Source organism: Triturus cristatus, chromosome 10 (genome assembly GCF_964204655.1).
Source record: "Triturus cristatus chromosome 10, aTriCri1.1, whole genome shotgun sequence".
NCBI classification, from domain to species: Eukaryota; Metazoa; Chordata; class Amphibia; order Caudata; family Salamandridae; genus Triturus; species Triturus cristatus.
Genome location: NC_140593.1, coordinates 1074262988 through 1074283077, shown reverse-complemented (window position 1 = coordinate 1074283077; position 20090 = coordinate 1074262988). Strand labels below are relative to the sequence as shown.

General features: G+C 43.8%; 1 protein-coding gene across 5 annotated transcripts in view; it reads right to left on the bottom strand.

Moving 5' to 3' along the window:
- SNX8 (sorting nexin 8) overlaps positions 1-20090 on the bottom strand; it is a 370575-nt gene that overhangs the window by 117429 nt on the left and 233056 nt on the right. For all 5 annotated transcript variants that reach the window (XM_085629225.1, XM_085629228.1, XM_085629224.1 and 2 more), the window contains exon 4: positions 10410-10531. In XM_085629225.1, coding sequence (XP_085485351.1) covers positions 10410-10531 — 122 coding nt within the window. The remainder of the gene's footprint in view (positions 1-10409; positions 10532-20090) is intronic.

Sequence of the window (20090 nt, the reverse complement as noted above, 5' to 3'; positions counted from 1 at the left end):
TGTAACTATTTTAATTTCAAGCAGAACTGCATTACCTTGAACAGTCTTGCATTTACAAAGTATATATTACTCACCTGTACCAAGCCCTGCATGGTTTTAAAATTAAACATAAGTATATCTTTTTTTATACATACCTAATTGGTATCAGTCCTTAATTGAGTGAATACAATAAATGCTTAACACACCCTTTGGATAAGCCTACACTACCACGAAGAGAGCGGTTAGCACTTACTTAATTTAGCCTCTGCTATACCTCTGGAGACTCCCTGGACTCTGTGCACACTATACCTTACTTTGGCAAGGTATATACAGAACCAGCTTCCTATACAAACTATATTTAGAACCAATGTTTTGTGTGAGTAACATATCCACGGAGTGCAACTTTTGTCACTGAATGAACAAAGCAACTCAACAGCTGTGTTCTCCTGATCAATAGATAATCATTAAAAGCTATCTTGATTATGAGGCACATAATCATTTGAAGTGCATTTAATAATGATTTCTGATTAATAACATTTTGATTAACATATTGAAATAGAAATACATTTTATATTTCATTTACTAAAGACCCATTTCTTACGGGAAGGTAACTATGCTGAGGGGGGTGCGGAGTAGGTGTTAAGGAAGTGATTATGCGTGAGTGAACCTGGGAAATATGGGATACAGTACAGAAATAATCAATAATCGCATTAACTGGTGCTACATAACTGCCTTAACAGACTAGAACAAGAGATTTAAAGATTAGAGGAGCGATATGATCAGACAGGGAATGTGCAGCTCCACTTGGATATACAATCTAAAATTGTGGACTTCAATGTTACAGCTAAGCAAGTAATTAAACACTTACTGAAATATGCAAAAGTTAGAATGCATGAATATCTTATAAGAGAGGCCAAGGGCCAGATGTACAACCCTATTATGCAGGCCGCAAATGATTTTGCGACCAGTTTGCGCATGCAAAATACAAAAGGGCCATGTACTAACCCTATTTAGCAAGTCGCAATTTATTTGTGACTCGCTAAATAGGATTAGCGACTCGCTATTAGGAAGGGGCGTCCCTTCCTAATAGCGAGTCTGAGCCCTATTTATGACTGTTTTACGACCACAATTGTTTTTGCAAAACAGTCGCAGTTTACCACCCTTCTCAGACGGGTGGTAAAGCACACACAAAAGGGAAGGGGTCCCCAGGGGACAGGCAGTGGCCCCAGGGACCACTACCTGCCCTTAAAAATGAAATGAAAACGTTTCATTTTTCTTTTTTTAAATGCATCCCGTTTCACTTTAAGGAAAACGGTCTGCATTTTTTAAAACAACTGCTTTATTTAAAAGCAGTCCCAGACATGAAGGTCTGCTGTGCCCTGCAGGCCACCATCCCTGGGAGGGCCAGCCATTCCCAATGGGGTCACAAATTGCGAGTGCCTCATTACTATTCATGAGGCATGAAATTTGCGCCCCCATTGGGAATCGCAAACAGTATCAGAGACATTGTTGTACATTGTGATTTGCGAGTCGCAAATCACAACGGTCGTACATCTGGCCCCAAGGTCCTACCCGGTCTATCCTTCTCCTTGCAGAGAGAGGACACTGAATATTTCAATCGCATAGCACTCAAATGCCTTAACAAAGCTCAACAGTTTCCTGCTGCCTGATTACTATAGACCAAATTTACAAAGTTATCCCTAGCTTGTTCAGAAGTAAAGCACTTCGAGAAGATGGACTTCTTCTCAGTGAATTTCATAAAGCTTTCTCTGCATTACTTGTACCACGATTGTTACATGTCTAGAATTACACAATAAAAACTGTATCTCTACATCCTTCACTTAGGGAAACCTTATTGGTAACGCTCCTAAAGAACAAGTTACTTACCTTCGGTAACGTTGTATCTGGTAGAGACATAGTCTAGCCGCAGATTCCCTAACTTAGAATATCCCCAGGAGTCAGACTGGATCCGGAAATTTTTCTGCAGCAGCACCTCTGCGCACCGGGGGGGCAGCACCGTCCGGCTCCGCCCTGACGTCGTCCACGGACATGACGTCAGCCGAGCCATATTTGCCCCTCCCGGCGCACTGACATCAGTTTTCGTCGGAACGCGGAGCCATCACCAAAAAACTGTGAGAATATGGGAACAGTGTGCAAAAATGATGAAACAATAGAAGAAAGGTGAAGACAGGTGAGACAGAGCAGTGCTCTGAAGAGCCACCCCGCAAGAACGAAGGCTCAATCAACGTTAAAGGGAGACAAGGATGTGGAAAAACAGCCTGGCAGAGGATAGAAAGTCTGCATCCAGAAAGTAAAACCGGGAAGGAGAACAAGTCCGGAACACAAGATTAAGGAGTGGTCACCACAAGACGTCACCAGAAAGAGACATCGCAACCCCAATACAAGACCCATAAATGTACAGAGACAATAGATCTGAAGTAAAAGGCCGCAGGGGTGGCAAAGACCACAAGGCAAAGGAGAAGGGAGTTCGGGATGGTGGGAAATAACGTGAATAGATTTCACACTGTACAATCCAGGCTGAGGGCTGGAAAGAACACAGGATCTATCAACATACCGCTCAATCTTGAGAATATTACTTTGCAAAAGGGCAAGCCACCCAAAGGGAGGCGGGTAGAGAAAGCCCCAACCTGAAAAGGTCCTCGCAGAACGGGGAGGACTGGCAGGCGTTAAATAATCTGCAGCTAGACTATGTCTCTACCAGATACATCGTTACCAAAGGTAAGTAACTCATTCATCTGATAGAGACGTCTAGCCGCAGATTCCTTAACTTAGAATAGATACCAAAGCCATACCCATGGAGGAGGCGGGTCTGCGACTGAACCCCACCAAGTTCCCGAGAGTACTTAGTCGTCCATAAGGTGAGTAAAACAGCACCGTCAACCTTTGGGACGAACCATAGTGAGGACAGTAATGTAGCGCAGTTAACCACCAGACCATGAAGCTCTAAAGAGAGCGAAAAACTCTGGGAGGCAGAGGCACCAGAAGCCGTTGAGAGCAGCACACAAACCCCTTTGTGTATTCCTGGGTTGAAGGAAGGAAAGCATAGAGCCAGGATGCCCGTGGCAAGGTGAGATGGATATAACTTTGAAAAAGGGTTTGAGGGATCCACAGGACCCGAGGTGGCGACAGAAAGCCAAATCAATTACCGGTCGACCAAGCAGAACAGTGGAAAAAAGGGCACCTGCAAATACACGTGGGGCAGCAGTGGCAAGAGGCTGACCCTTATCCAGCAGTGCCAGCATGGAAGAAAACAGATGTGCTGGAGGAAAAAGGAAGGCCATGACTTCGCAAGAAGTGGAGCTGAACCGAGGGTTCGAGAGAAAGTTGCCGAAGCAACGTGTCGCCTGCAGCAAAACCTTGTGACGGTAACAGGTATAACAGAGACATCGCACACCAGTTTAATATGTACAATGGCGAAAAGGAGCCCTGGTGAAACCTGCACCAGCAAGACACAAGTCACAGCAGTGGCAGGTTATCAATCCGCAGCCATAAAGTGCCGGTAGTACGAAGGCCCAAGACACGCCAGGACTTAGGCGTGTGTCACAACTTGTAAAAAGGGCAAATGACAAGCCGTCAAGCTTTAACGAACAAGAGCAAAGCCCGGAAGGCACCTAAGCCTACCAGAAGGTAGCCAAGCATACTGTGTGCATGCTGGAACCACACGAAGTAAGCAAGGACCTCCTGAAGCGGAGCGTGAGCAGCCCAGAAGCACACAACAGCAAGAAGGCAACGGCCCCAAAAAGGGGCACCAAACAAGCCAGACACTATGTAAGAGCTGGCGGAACAAGCAAACCGGGCCAAGAACCACGGACACCGCATGAATAAAAGAGCCTGCACGGATCTGCCTGGTAAGAACACAGAGCAGATATAGAGCAGAAGGAAAAACGTTAAAACCATGAAAACGTGACCCAACAAGAGTCGAGTATGCTGAAATTACTCGTAGTCATGTGGAAACTGAGTAGGACAATGTCTAAAGCAGTAAGTAACCCATGCCCCTTGCCCGAGAGGAACCACAGTCCCCTGAAAGACAGAGTAGGGGGAAAAAAACTAGTCACGACAGTGGAAAAGGTGAGGGCAAATGTAAAGGTCCCGGACCCCAAGAAGCGAGTATTCCAAGGAGAACACGCCCCTTTAAGAGTGCACAGCATGAACCCAAGCAAAAGCGTGGAAACCCCCGTACGGAAACAGCAGGGATTATGGAAACCACCGTAGACTAAGTGGCCAGAAGGAGGCTATGACCACGCACAGCAGAGAACATCTGCTAATCCACTAACTTGGAGGACAAACCCAGAATGGGCTGTTCGTCCAAGTTGCACCAATAAGCAAGCTGCACAGCAGCAATTAGGGTGTCAGTTTTGAAAACACTGTGACAACAAGGTGTCCCGCCAGGCGTGCGAGATAGACACCGCACGGCATGGAACCTATACCAGGTTTCGATGCACCACAGACGGACCAACAATGATGTCCAAGGATCACTATAGGAATAAACAAGTGGCACCCAGCAGGATGTCCACGGGGAAACTTCATAGGAGCGTACCAAGGCAAAGGCAGAACCTAATGCCAGCAAATATCCCACATAGGGTAAGGCTAATCCCCGGTAGGGGTGTCCTCTTGGGCTAAGCACACAGTCAGAGGACAGAAAAACAAGAGAAGCAGCCGAACGGCTCTACTGAATGAACATAGAAATGGCTAACCAGCCAGGAACAGTAACCGGCACTAAAACCAACCGGTACATGAGGATGGGTGCCGGAAAAGGACACCAAGATTTACTGTAGCCCGGAAAAGAGACGGGAGACCGCGGAATCCGCGTGGCGGTCAAGAAGATCCACCCCATTGAAGGACAGATCTCTGAGGGCATCCAGAATATGATCAGGGGAGCGACTGTCGCGCAGCCAAGCATGGGGGCATAAAGCCACAGCGCAAGCAAGGACCGGTCCCATAGAGTCAGTTGCATCAAGGGGAGACCGAAGGGAGAATTGTGCCATGCTCCTGCCATGCAGCAGAAGATGAAGCAATTCTGCCCGTGGCCCTTCTGAAACAGAAGGGAGAAAATTTGCAACTGAGTCCCAAAGGTTGGAGGATGCACGTGCAAACACACAGGCCGTATTTAAAGCCCGGACGCTTTCGCTGGCAGAGGCGAAAAGCCAGCAACCACAATCATCCAGCCACCTTGACTCCCTGGTGAGAGGTAACAATGGAAAAGAGGGCGAAGACTGTAAATCCAAAGTCGCCTGAACAACTAGGCCCTGAGCTGCTGGGTGAAGAGACAGACAAAGAGGATCGCCCGGAGCAGGGCGGTGCCTACGAGCAATAGCCCGATCAACAGGGTCACCAGAAGAGGGTCTTGACCATGTGCCCCGCAGGATGTCAAGTAGAGAGTCCCCGAAGGGCAGCAAAGGTTCTACTTCAATAGGCTCCAAATGGAGCAGATCCAATAAAGGATCAGAATGTAGAGGCACCACAGGAGGCTGAAAGCAGAGTACAGCGACCGCCCCATGAATAGCACGCGCGAATGCAGCGCTAGATTCAGTTGCCACCCGGGTAGGTGAATACAAATCATCAGTAGGAGACGGTTGAAGGCTAATCCTGCCACTAGACATTAGGAGTGGAGGAGCCAGAGACTGACCCGAAGGCTAGGCAACACAGGGCACTTGCACTCTGGCTCCTTGATCTGGGGAGTCCAGGGAAGCATCAGGTTCCATATGAGGAGGCATAAATGGTAGCAACGGCATCGACAGACGCCGCGTTGGAGACCTGTCGAGCCTGGTGTAGTACCCGGTGTCGCCGGCTCTGCCGCCGACGTCGGCGCAGGAAGCCGCACAGGGCTATGCGCTGACAGACGGGGAGGGCTGTGCTCTGGGTCATGGCCTGGTGGCGTTGCGTAGGCTCCGGAATCGGAGTCGACGCACACAGCGGCTGCCGGGAAAACGTCCGCAGACGAAGACCCGGCATAAGTGCCTGCTACCTCTGTGGGACCCGAAGGCGCACCAGGGAGAGGGGGCGACTCAAAACAAGCCTGTAGTGCCTTTGAATAAGCCTCCATTTGGGCACGCGTTGCCCCAACACCCAGAAAGGGTTGATACTGAGGATGAGGCTGCAGTGCGCCCTTACCTGGCACAGTGCAAGAGGGAATGGGCGGCACGGACATTGGACGAGGATCTCCGTAAGCGACGCCTGTGCTTACGCTTACCTGTTGTCGCACGGCGGTTGCTGGAGCGACCTCGGGAATGAGCCCTATCCCGAGAGGAAGAGCGGCGACGGGAGGGAGCGAGACCGGACATCCGTGCGGCCAGCAATTTCATGCAACGCTCCCTCAAGGACTTCAGTTATATCCTCTGACAGGAGTCACAGTCCTTGGAGTCATGGGTGCACGACGAGGCACCACATACAGATGAGGTGCGGGTCAGTGCCAGACATCTGACGCGCACAGGCATCACAAGCCTTAAAGCCGGAAGACATTGCACACTGTTCCCACGACACCAGAGGGTGTCGAAAAGGCCCAAAAACCAGGCCAATTAACTGCTGGTTTTCCAGGAACTGCGCTCGGACGCGGAAAAGAAGAAAACTGATGTCAGCGCGCCGGGAGGGTCATATATGGCTCCGCTGACGTCATGTGCGTGGACGTCGTCAGGGCGGAGCCGGGCGGCGCTGCCTCCCCGGCGCGCAGAGGTGCTGCTGCAGAAAATTTTCCAGATCCAGTCTGACGCCTGGGGATATTCTAAGTTAAGGAATCTGCGGCTAGACGTCTCTATCAGATACCTGCCATACCCCCACCCCTACAATGCAATTCATTTTGACGGCTCTCCTTAATAAACACACATGTTAAAATCGCAGCCAAAGTCTTGGCAAATAAATTGCTTCTCCTTCTTCCACACATGATTCTGCAAGACCAATCAGTGTTCATTTCTGGGAGATGGACCACCCATAACTTATGCACCCTCTTCACTTTAATTCATCAATTAAAACCGGAAACTGAAGCGGTGGCAGTTTTATTTTTCTAGACACCACCCAAGCTTTTGGTTCCCTGGAGTTAACTTTTTTTGTTTACTGCATTTAAACAGAATGGGAGGCCCATCAGACTTTTTGGTGGGGATCCAGTTTCTTTGCTCTAAGCCAACCATCAGGGTTAGTTTGAACAGGCTCCTCTCTGACCCAATAGAATTAGGAAGAGGCATCCATGAAGGATGTTATTTGTCTCCACTGTTGTATCTAGTGGCTTCTGAAACCTTGGCATGTGCTATTAGACAACAGCATGCCAGGAAAGGCTTTAAGTTCAGCTCCTGAATCTTATTATATGCAGATGACATAACCCTCTATTTGAAAAATTCAGCCCAAAATGTTAGCCCAGTCATAAAATAATTTACCATGTTTAAAGCACTGCCAGGTATTTACATAAACTGGAACAAATCCACCGTATTTTCCCCGACACTTGGGACAAACCTCTGTAGGCTTAATTTTCTCCTGTGGAATCATGATGCATTCAAATATTCAGGAATATGGATAAGCTGTGACAAAGTAACTGTCATAACTGAAAATTATGGAATAACAATGCAAAAAATTGAAGCTCTGGGAAGATGATGGATCCCCCTTCCCCTTTCTCTCATCAGTAAGGTAGCATTGATGAAAATGGTCATCCTACCTAAATTATTATACCTGTTCTCCAATATACCTATCCGGCCTTATATAAGCTTTTTCAAAACCCTTAGATCACGTATGATTAAATTAGCATGGGCAGGTAAGCAGCGTAGAGTTAAATGGGAAAAACTGACTTCACTGTATAAGCAGGGAGGACTAGCTGCCCTAGATTTTAAAATATATTACCTATGTGCACAAGCTCAATATGCATGATTATGAGCACACCCCACCATACAAGGGCCACTGCGCATTCAACCTCTGTAACCCGACTAAGTGGATGAACCCCTAGGTACATACGTTCAGAAATAAATTCAGTTGTCAGCACACTACTAGCATGGGAAGGACTTGGGAAACGCTTACTATACAAATGTTATATGCTCCTAATCAACCCGAGAACTTTGTACTTTACACTAATTAACAATATGTAGATTGGCAGTAACAAAGATTGGATAACTGTTTGAAAAAGGGGTATTCCTTAACTACTCAACTAACAATGATAGAGTGGAGACCGCCACTCAGAATTCGAGCAATATGCAAAGCGCACTACCTTTCCTTTCCTCAAGAACATCTACTATGTAGAGGCTTATTGCTTCTCATAACTCTTGCCTCACCCAGACATATTCTTACTAGACATTACATGCAAAATGATTTTCTTGTAACCCAACCACACACAAAAATAAATCCATGTTCGCGATTACAGGTAAAGAATGGAAATATGGTTGCAATCAAATTGGTTCGCTGTCTCCAAAATGTAGACAGTTTACTTCATTTTAAATTCTTACATCAACATATAGCATTCCTTTACAAGCCAACAAGATCAACCTATCATTCAATGCCAATTGTGCAAGATGTTCCATTCCGAGTGGCAACTTAATGGACTTGGCATGGCAGTGCCCCAAGATTGAAGAATGTTGGGGTAAGATACTTGTTGCATTATACTCTATAGTTGCTGCTAACATAGATCTGTCTTGCAAGATAACCCTGTTAAGGTTCACAAACCATAAGCTGCAATCGGTCTAAATGATTTCCTCTATGTCTTTATTGTTTGCGAAAAGAAGAGTGGCATGCATTTGGCGCAGAAAAGAAAAATCCTCAACCAATGCATTGTTGGCAGTCCTAACTTACTGAATTGAACAACTTGAAGTATATTACTCCACCCTTCCATCATGTAGTACACCCAAAGATATTTGGCAACTACTGCACAAGTACCTGGCTAGACTTTAGTTACCCGTGAATATTAATGCTTAGAAGTACATTGTTGCTTATGTAATAATGACAATATGATTACTGGGAATTGGTGCAACTTGCAGTATGTAACTTATCTTGTAGACATGTATCAGTCATCTGAAGGCGGCATGTACCATTTTCTCTGTGTCAAAGATTTGCACTGCATATGGCTGGTGTGAGTAAAATGTATTACGTTAGATTTTAACTCCCAAAAGATAAGATTGTCCAGTCGACTGCATTAACCCTGTCATGAACACGTCATGAAGGATATGACTGTACTGCCTTTTTTGTACGTCAGATATTTAGTTGTGATGTCAGAAAAGTTTAGTAAATAGATCATTTAAAAAAAGGATTTGTGTGAACCAGGGCGAAATAAAGAAATATATACAACAAACCCTACATACACTGGGATTGCTGTCCAACATGTAAATTACCAGCTGATTTTGTTACAGATCAGTGAGATAATAGATTCTTATTCATCTAAGGATATGCAGGTAAAGGGGAAAAGATACAATAGTCTTGGGTTTTACCTCCTTCAAAATGGTTATTTCACCAGAAAGAAGGGGAATCCTCCCTCGGAATCAACAATGCCTTGCCTTCTCAATACTAGTTTATATTAAAGATAAACACTCTACTTTTCAATTTGCTTCCAGATACACCACACTTACTCATTTTGTGATAAAATGCTGGCAAGGCCAAGCTTCTTTGCCTCATGAACATGACATGAACAAGCTCATTGTGATGAGCACGACCAGTCAGTGTTCAACTACAAATAACGTACCTTTGAAAAAGTCTGAAACAAGCATTCACAAAGCAAACAGGTTTGGACTGGGGACGCCTGTGCTTGGTATGTGCAAATAGGTTAAAAGTAATACTAAGTAAAAGTTCCAGTGTCTAAAGGTGACCTGCATGTTTGTGTTTAAGAAAAAACACTGAAGTGAAGTGACACTGAAGTGGGATACCTTCTAGACAGATGTGCACAAGCAAACTGGCATTACTCACAGTTAAAAGAGCCAAATGTGGAAGCTGCCTGGCTCATTGCCCCATACTGTTGTGGGCAGAAGCATAAAGTGAGTGAGTGTATTTCTATCAGGAATGCTTTGAAAAACAGGAGGCTGAAGAAACAGGAATATCTGTCCAGAGGCTAGACCAAAAATTGAGGGCACAGAAATAAAAAAACATTAGTCTAAGATAAGTAAAACGGAAAAGTGGTACAAAAAAAAAAAGGAGTTTACAGAATGATTAGGCCTCAGTAACAAGAGGATTATTTCCAAGATCCTCCTTCATTGGCACGCAACACAAATCAATCTTTTTTGGAAAAATGTAATTCTCCTTTAACAACTACAATAATTGAAGTCAGCAATATTTGCTTAAAGCTCCTTTAAATTAATAAAAATCTGACCTTAACAATAAGTGGCATTTCTTTAAGATGAATTCACTCCATTTATTCCATTTCAGACGACTGACAATTTAGAAGCTGACGTGTAAAGCTATAGATTAGTTGTAGGACCAGAAACATCAAGAGCACAAATTTAAAGTGTACTCACCGGGCCATTAAATGTAAGGAAGATGTTCAGAGCTGCATCGTCCCAGAAAAAAGGGTGTCGAGCCACAAGATTAATAAAGCGTTTCAGAGCTCGCCGTCGCGACTCGATGAATTCTCGATCAGCTAAGGAACAAAAAGAAATTATATTTGAAGTGCTTAAGTTATTAAAATATCTCCTGGTAAATGCCTTCTGAAATAATGATATGTTTGCATAATTCTTTTTCTCAATTGAGATGCAAGTCTGTTTATCTAATTGAGGTTACTAACTGCAGCTAATAGACTCAAGCCAGTCTGGCATTTGCTAAACACCTCTTAAAGCTATAGTTAGGGACAAGAACTAATAAACCGCCACACTATAGGAATATTATCAATGCCTCCCATTTACCAAGCCCAGATCAATCTGAGCACTAAAGATCGTAACATATTGAAGAAAAGTCTTCTTGATGGAATTATCCGCAAGTTCGAAAAGAGGGACAAGAACATCGGTGTGGCTATCATTTTTTTTTTGTTTGAAGATTGTTTTTATTCGTCAACAAACACATATATTGCCGGCCCCTGTAACCCAGAGGTATCGGCCCAAGCAACACACTGATCATGACATTGACAGTTTTATCATAATAGGATACTTGGAATGCATTTCAGATGAAAGCCAACTTCCCCAACTCTCCCCCCACCCTGCTATCATTTTAATATTAAAAATTCTGCACGTCACAGGCTGTGGCATGAGTCAACTTTGTATTCCAACCAGTCAACAGCAAGACCAGTTTTTTTTTCTTCTAATCAGTCTAGAAACGTCTTTATGGATCACTATCTCCAAGTATCTAAAAGAGTCTGCATTCCAATGCAGGTGAAAGTCTAGTTCTATTTCCCATGTTGAATTGGTGAATGAAAACATATTGGACTTTTCTCAGTTAACACATAACTGGGGTCACATGTCCACATATTATAGTTAGGAGACATTTCATTGGCCTACTTCTTAATGTACAAAAAATATCAACACACAAAGATATGGAAAGATGAGGATGCCAGAATACAAAACCTTTGTGAGCATGAAACCCTCACAGTAAATATGTCATCAGTTCCACAGCAATGGAGAGCAATAGTATCATCAGCAGCCATTCTTGAATCATGCCTCTAGATTTTGTAGTATTGTATGAGATTCTCCCATAGACACAGACCCTTTACAAGAGGTTGAGCGAACATCAGCTTAATTAAGTTGAGGAGTAAGATTCCAACCCCAATCCTCTAGAGCAGGGTTCACCAAAGTCGGTCCTGAAGGGCCGGATTCATGCCAGATTTTTAGCATATTCCCATTTAGATAAAAGAAGTGGTCTTAAAAATCTGGCATGGATCGGGCCCTACGGAACTGATTTTGGAGAATCCTGCTCCAGAGTACTTCCATCAATAATGTCCACTCAAAAAAAAAAAAAATTACAGTCTCTAAAAACAAAACAACAACTTCACATTTGGGTGTCAATCTAGAATAAAAAGGCCAGAGACCATTCATAAAGTATGCACTGGACACCAGCCAGAAACAATCATGGCCTGATTTGGTATGACTAGAAAGGGCATTTGACTATTCACTATTATTCTTGCAAATATTTTATTATCTCTATTAATCAAGGCTAGAGGCCTACTTAAAAAAAACTGTGAGCCACCTTTGTTCGGTTTTAGAAGAACCGCACTGAGTGCTTCCACTGTAAGATGGGAGATACATATTCAATAGTCCTTAAAAACATCTGAAGCAAGTATGGTGCTATTCTTCAGTACAACCTTTAAAAGTTTCAGAAAGTACAATCTGCATTTGGGTCCTCGAGCAGCCAAGCTTTTTGTTGCACCTATTAACTCACCGAATGTAAAAATAGCCCCATCATTGCTATCTTACTAAGGGGCTTTATGCATGTCATAGTGCCATCATTCTAGTGAAATCTTAGCTAATCCTGCAACATCTTCACTTTAGAACAATATAGAATCTGGGTAGCAATCAGCCAAAGTTTTGATGACAACTTCATTGTTAAAGGGTGGTGTTCCACATCAGTATGTTCTTTCTTGGACTATCACAGTCAACATCCCTTGTGCTCTTTAATCTCACTACAGTATCAGCCACCTGGCATAAAGCATCCAATGTGTACTTAATTTAAGGAAGTATGCTACAACTTTAGCCCCTTAGTTACTGTTTTTCAATACAGAAAGTCTGACTTTCAAGTTATCTAACTACCAAATGAATAGCTTAATAACCATGGTCCACTTTGACATGCACATAACTCACAAATAAACCTAAATCATACTTATCCGAGAGCCAAAGTCACCATCAATATTAAAGAACTTTACAATTGCTTCCCTAATCTCATAACAAAAGACAGAGGGCCTGATTTAGAGCTTGGCGGATCTGGCCCTGCTGTCCCTTTTCCGATGGTTTTACCACCTGCCTACTTAGTGGTCCACCCGCTCTATTTTGCTGTTGGTGGGTCCACGGATAAAAGATTGTCCGAGTGCCGCTGACTCTGCCAGATTTTTCCTCTCACATCGATGGCATCATAGGCAGAAACGGCTGTCGGCGGGAGTCCAGCCAACATTACAGCTGGCCCAATCACAGTGTGCCTTTCTGTCGAGGGAACTGTGGCAGGGATACGTCCGACTGAGTTGGAAGATTAGAACGAAATCAGGTGGAAATGTAACTTCTTTTCTGTTTCCTAATTCTGTTTCCGTCTTGAACCCTATAGTCCAGGTACCTCCTCTGCTGCTACTACTACTAGACCATGACGGTAATCAACTCTGTTGTCGCTGGGATCTAAGGTAAGCTTCTTTTACACTTGTCTTACTACGAATTATGTGTTGATAATTGCTTTAGCCTTGTGTATTTTTTACATTGCTCTTAAATGCAAATTTTTTCTTATGTGAAATACATTAGTGTTCCTTTTACAGCTTATCAAGGTAAATGAACACACCTGTATTGACACTTAAAAAATAAATTATGTTGTGGTACTTGTGGGTGCTGTGCTTGTGGTGCCTGTGGATGTGCATTCAATTGTGTGTTGTTTGTGAGCTATGCAATATGTAAAAAAGGACATATCACCTATATATAGATTAGAAGCAAACATAACATATATGTGTATTGACACATTAATAAGTAGTACTTACCATTGTCCACTCAACCAGGGATTCACTCCGTCAGCAAACTACAGCTAGGACAACATCAGCACAACATCGACATTTAAATAGGCTTGGCGCAATACCACTGACCTGACGGCCACGGAGTACAGTTAACCAGCAGAGGAGTCTGGTGTGTCGACTGAGGTGAGCCGTGTATGCAACAGAAAACAGTCTGTTGATGCAGATTATGATTCAGCCAGCCCACATCTATATACGGTGGGCAGGACTCCATCAGCTCGACAGAGAACTTGTAACAACCGCCACGGAGGGACGACAGGAGTCTAAATCAGGCCCAGAGTTACCTAACAATTAAACTTAGAAAAGGAAGAACCACACCCTAAATTTTGCCTGAAGAATTACAATTACTGCAGAACAGGAAAATATTCATAGAGGGTCATAGGGAGTATGTCTAACTTAGAGATGTGAACCGCAAGGATGCATCATGATCAGACTAACAGAACATTTACTTTCTGCATATCCATGATTTGTAGCACAGGTATCATAGATACAGATGAATACACACAGTTTTTGGGTACTATAGAAATTCAAATTTAATGTAGTAAAATGCATCCCCATATCATATTTGGGACTGCAAACCAGCAGTATTTAGTCAGGAGTTTAACGTAAAACTAAAAAGTGTCAAAGTTAGGAGCATATAGGTTTATATGTTTGTAAGCATAACAACAACTGATCCTAACTTACCACAACTATTGCATTTTGTTCCCAGTTTCTGCCAATGTATTTATAATTCAGAAATCAAGACTTTCTATGTATTAATATGTTACAATACCTCTAGAGTTGGTGCAAAATGATGCAAAATAACCAGGACACCCTACGTATTAGCAAAGGCTCTCTGACCAGTAGGAAAGCAACAAGTTTCTTGATGGTGACCAGCTAGTCCAGGAGGAAGTAACTGGGACATTAATTCCCTAGCTAAGGCTAGGGGTGCTGGTTGTTCTTTCCACTGAAGCATCTCCTCTTTGCATGCTTGCTTCCAGAGAAAGAGGGTGGACTGGCTGGAGTTCTATGGCCAGGGTTGGTCTTTGTGGCGGAGAAGTTATAACCACCAAAGCATAGATGTCCTTATTCTCCAAAGCTGGCAGTATTTGTTGAGTGGAAAGTGCCTCAAACACATTGGCTATGACAGCATGGTTGGGTGCCATTGGGGGCTACAAATACAGGCCTCCAGATCGAAGTCCATCTCTTCAGCTCACATGGCATGGATCTTGCATGCAGATCAACAGAATTGCCCATCTCTGAAAGGCAAACAGTTCCCCAAAGTTGGTACTGGCACCAGAAACAGATGCAGGGAGAGTCATGGGGACTTCTGCAGTAGGGTAAGCTCCTAGTGTTGGACTCTGCACTCGGTACTGAAGTAGAGGTACCAGGGTAAACTGGAAGCTGCATCAGAACTTGGGGCTGAAGCTCTTTGGGAGTGGATTCTCTCTAACCTTTAACTTGCAATTTGGACCATAAAGGATGGAGCCTTGATCAAAAAAGAAAACTGCATGGAGCTGGATCCACACTACGCTGGCAGGGGTGTGGTATCTCCACAGCTGCTCCTGGTCCCAATCATCGGATCAGTTTGACTTTCCTTCAAGGAGTCGACAACCTTTGAGGAGGAACAGCATAGAGAGTAGGCTGGGGGCTGTGTTCTTAAGAAATGGACTTGACAATACTAGGTTGGGTTCCTGAGAGCCCAAACACTGTCGGGGGACAAAAGAGCCAAGATCTGCTCCTCGAGGAGGTGGATGCCAGGGGCAGGTTCTGCTTTGTACAGGGTGCCTCCACTTTATTGAGCAACCTCCCAATAGATTTGTAGTGGGTGGATTTCATGGTAGCTAACTTAATGGTGGCCAGTGCTTCTCTGTTCTTCTGTCTTCTTTTGTGGCTTGTACACTTTTGAGTAGAATCCAGGTTCTTGAGCAGTGGGGGAGAGCAGACTCTCTCATTCACTAAGACTTTGCTCACAGATTGGGTGGTACCATACTTCTCAAAAGCCACCAGAACAGCACAGGAGCCAAGATCGATTGTGGAAGCAGAGAAGGAGTCAGGAGTAGTCTACCCTGTCTGCCTGACACTGACACCAACCAGAGGATGAGCTAAACGCACTCCTAGTGCAAGCCTCTGTGTCAATGGAGCAGTTGGGTGCTTCAGCCCTAGATGTATGCCAAAGGAAGGAAACAAGCAACAGAACTGCAGCACCACAACCCGAACACTAGCTTGACCCTTTACTGCAACAACAGCATGTGGAATTTTCACCCAAATGAGTAAATGGGCTTGAGTCAACATGTTGCATTGCACCTAGTAGCTAGGAACAGCAATCAGCTACTTTTCTCGTCAGGGAGATGTGGAAAATAGCAAGATCTTCGCTCTTAAAATGTTTTTTCCTTACCTCGGATGGGCAGCAGCATCAGCATCACATCAAAAATCTGCCCTTGAATCACTCCTCAACCAGGAGTGCACAGAGCCTCTGCTCAAAATCAAATGGCTTTAAATACCGAACATACAAGACCACCTTACATTCTAAAACAATATCAAACGTGCAAACTACTCAGAACTGGTGTAACACAATTTTGGAGGGACTCAATAAAGTTCAAGTGCATCTTCCTTCCATTACAAGTTAGCTCTATTGAAGTGGATATACCATGATAATAAAGAATCTGATTGATGGCAGACATCCCATGATGTTACCTGTTACAGTGTATTTCTCTTAAGACAGTCCTTCACAAAACCTAAATTATTGTTGGGCTTTAGCCTCAAGGCAACAGAGAAGCACATGATGTAGAAAATGATCATACATCATGTGAGAGCAAGGGTCATGGACTCGGCCACATTCCTTGTTAATGTATTTCTGCACGCAGAACACCACTTTTGCCAAAACAGACTGATCTACCGCCTGTCCATAATGGAATGATAGAGTGCATTGAGTGGAACAGAAGTAGTCTTTCCTGCTTGTTTAGTTCCAGTGAACTAGACACACGACAACCTACCTTATGACCTGTTTCTGGAGTATAGAGAGGAAGAAGCCAGGCAGAGGGAACATGCTCAGAGGCAGCTACCATAAGGTCTATAATGTCTAATAGAGAAGAACAAAAGTTACTTACCTGTAAACTGTGGTTCTCCAGTATTAGTGTCTTTCATAGATTCACATGCTTGAATATTCCCCGTCGTCGAAGTGGGAGTCCCACGGTACATAACATAGCAATGTAGTAATAACATAAGCCAATATAGGCATAAAAGAAAGTAAAACCATAGAGTTTTTATAGGTAGACAACTTGTCACTTCTATAACATATTACTGTCTTTATGTTTTAGTCCAAATTCCAGCCAATCAGGCGTCCGCACCCTCTTAGAATGTTCTCCCCAGAGGCTCAGGCCCTCAGATTTTCGTAGCACAAGAGTGATATAGAGTCAAGTAGAAAAAAGAGCCTCTGAGGGGAGGAGGGTGGGTCGCATGTGAATCTATGAAAGACACCAATACTGGAGAACCACAATTTACAGGTAAGTAACTCTCCAGTATTGGGGTGTCTTTCATAGATTCACATGCTTGAATAAGAGTAGTGAGCTGTGATATCAGAACAATACAAGGTACATAATAATCAAAGCAATCACAATACCCAGTTCAAAAAGACTATAGGTATATATATATATATATATTACCTACTGGCGGTCGCCAGTAGGTAGTTATAGTTAGGACCACGTTTCCATAGGAAATCCGCAACATTCTATTTTGAATAACTTTGGCGCCGGTCGACGAATCCTCGCGAATTTTTCAAAATAGGTGGGGCGCTACGCTCCGCTCCTACCCTGAAAGTCTCGGGGGGGATTCGTCAAGCGGGGGCTGAGATAAAAGGGGGGTCCCAAAACGCGTTTTTCCCATGCATTTTTCCATAGGACCTTTAGACAGGGCTACAGCCCGAACAGCTGAACAGAATTACTTGAAATTTGGCAGAGAGGTAGTCCTCAGGTCAAGGAAGTGCCTTTTGTAGGTTTGGTGTAAATCTGTTCAGTAGATTCTGAGAAAATAGCCTTTAAATCAATATATATATCTGAGCCAGCTTACGGTGCGCTTACGGTACGCTTACCGTACGCGTACGGTGGCGTGCGCGAGCGCGATTCTGATTGGCTCTTAGATCTTAGTAAACATTCGAATCGGCCGAAACCAGGAAGCGGCGGCCGCCATTTTCTCTCTCGCACTGAGAGTGATGATGAAAATACAAAGCACAAAAACATGTAAAGGGGCTGTTTAGACAGCTCCCACACACATAGCCATGTTGAGGGAGTCCCCAAAGATCCCCCAAGGCCAAAAACGGAATTTATTTTTTTTGGCTAATTTCGCCGATTACGCTTACCGTACGCGTACGGTAAAAAATTATATAAAAAACAAATTATCCACACTCTCTCTACCCCGTGTGCAATTGGTGGCCGATGGCCACCAATTGTGCATGGCTTATAACAGGTGAGATAAACTATAATATTTAAAAAAAATAAAATAAAAAAAAAAATTATCCACACTCTGTCCACCCCGTGTGCAAATGGTGCCCGAAGGGCACCATTTGTGCATGGCTTATAAAAATTACGAAAAATTAAAATATTACCTTTCAAAACGAAGTGCATCATATGTCCTCCATGTGCGCACGGTGCGCGAAGCGCATCGTGCGTACATGGCCCATCTAGCGTAACGTGGGCACGCGGTGCGCGTAGCGCACCGCGTGCCCACCGTGCGTGCACGGCACTAACTGCGTAAAGTGGGCGCGCGGTGCGTGAAGCGCACCGCGTGCTTACCGTGCGCGCACGGAACGAACTGCGTTAAGTGGGCGCGCACGCCACGAATGGCGTAAAGTAACTTAGCATTTAAAAAAACGTACAAATTCACTGAAAAAACCATAGGTTTCACACATGTTATAGTTAGCGGAAATTTTACTGAAAAAAAAACCAATGAAATTCCCCCGTTATAGTTAGTGCAGGCAACTATAACTCACGCGACCGCAATCTTCTGCTGATGACATATGTGTCTTTATGAAAAAAAAATATTTGTAATATATGTATAGCTAAAAATGTATGGAAGAAGACATGGGCAAATAAGTGTCTAAATACAGTATTAGCATCAGCAGAGGATTGCGGTCGCGTGAGTTATAGTTGCCTGCACTAACTATAACGGGGGAATTTCATTGGTTTTTTATCAGTAAAATTTCCGCTAACTATAACATGTGTGAAACCTATGGTTTTTTCAGTGAATATATATATATATATATATATATATATATATATATATTCACTGAAAAAACCATAGGTTTCACACATGTTATAGTTAGCTGGACATTTTACTGATAAAAAACCAATGAAATTCCCCCGTTATAGTTACTGTAGGCAACTATAACTCACGCGACCGTAATCCTCTGCTGATGCTAATACTGTATTTAGACACTTATTTGCCCATGTCGTCTTCCATTAAATTTTAGCTATACATATATTACAAATATTTTTTTTTCATAAAGACACATATGTCATCAGCAGAGGATTACGGTCGCGTGAGTTATAGTTGCCTACAGTAACTATAACGGGGGAATTTCATTGGTTTTTTATCAGTAAAATGTCCAGCTAACTATAACATGTGTGAAACCTATGGTTTTTTCAGTGAATTTGCAAGGTTTTTTAAATGCTAATTCCTAACTATAACGTGTGTGAAACCTATGGTTTTTTCAGTGAATTTGTACGTTTTTTTAAATGCTAAGTTACTTTACGCCATTTGTGGCGTGCGCGCCCACTTAACGCAGTTCGTTCCGTGCGCGCACAGTGAGCACGCGGTGCGCTTCGCGCACCGCGTGCCCACGTTACGCTAGATGGGCCATGAACGCACGATGCGCTTCGCGCACCGTGCGCACATGGAGGACATATGATGAGCATCGTTGTGACAGGTAAAATATATGTTTTGTTTTAATATAATAAGACATGCACATATGGTGCCCTTCGGGCACCATTTGCACACGGGGTGGGGAGAATGTGGATATTTTTTATTTTTTTTTATTATTTATTACCGTACGCGTACGGTAAGCGTAATCGGCGAAATTTTCGAAAAAATTAAAATTGCCTTTTTTCACTTGGGGGATCGTTGGGGACTCCCTCGACATGGCTAGGTGCTTGGGAGCTGTCTAAACAGCCCCTTTACATGTTTTTGCACTTTGTTTTTCAACCCCCTGTCAGAGTGCGAGAGAGAAAATGGCGGCCGCCGCTTCCTGGTTTCGACCGATTCGAATGTTTTCTAAGATCTAACGGCCAATCAGAATCGCGCTCGTCACCGTACGCGTACGGTAAGCGCACCGTAAGCGCACCGTAAGCTGGCTCAGATATATATATTGATTTAAAGGCTATTTTCTCAGAATCTACTGAACAGATTTACACCAAACCTACAAAAGGCACTTCCTTGACCTGAGGACTACCTCTCTTCCAAATTTCATTAAATTCTGTTCAGCCGTTCGGGCTGTAGCTCTGTCTAAAGGTCCTATGGAAAAATGCATGGGAAAAAC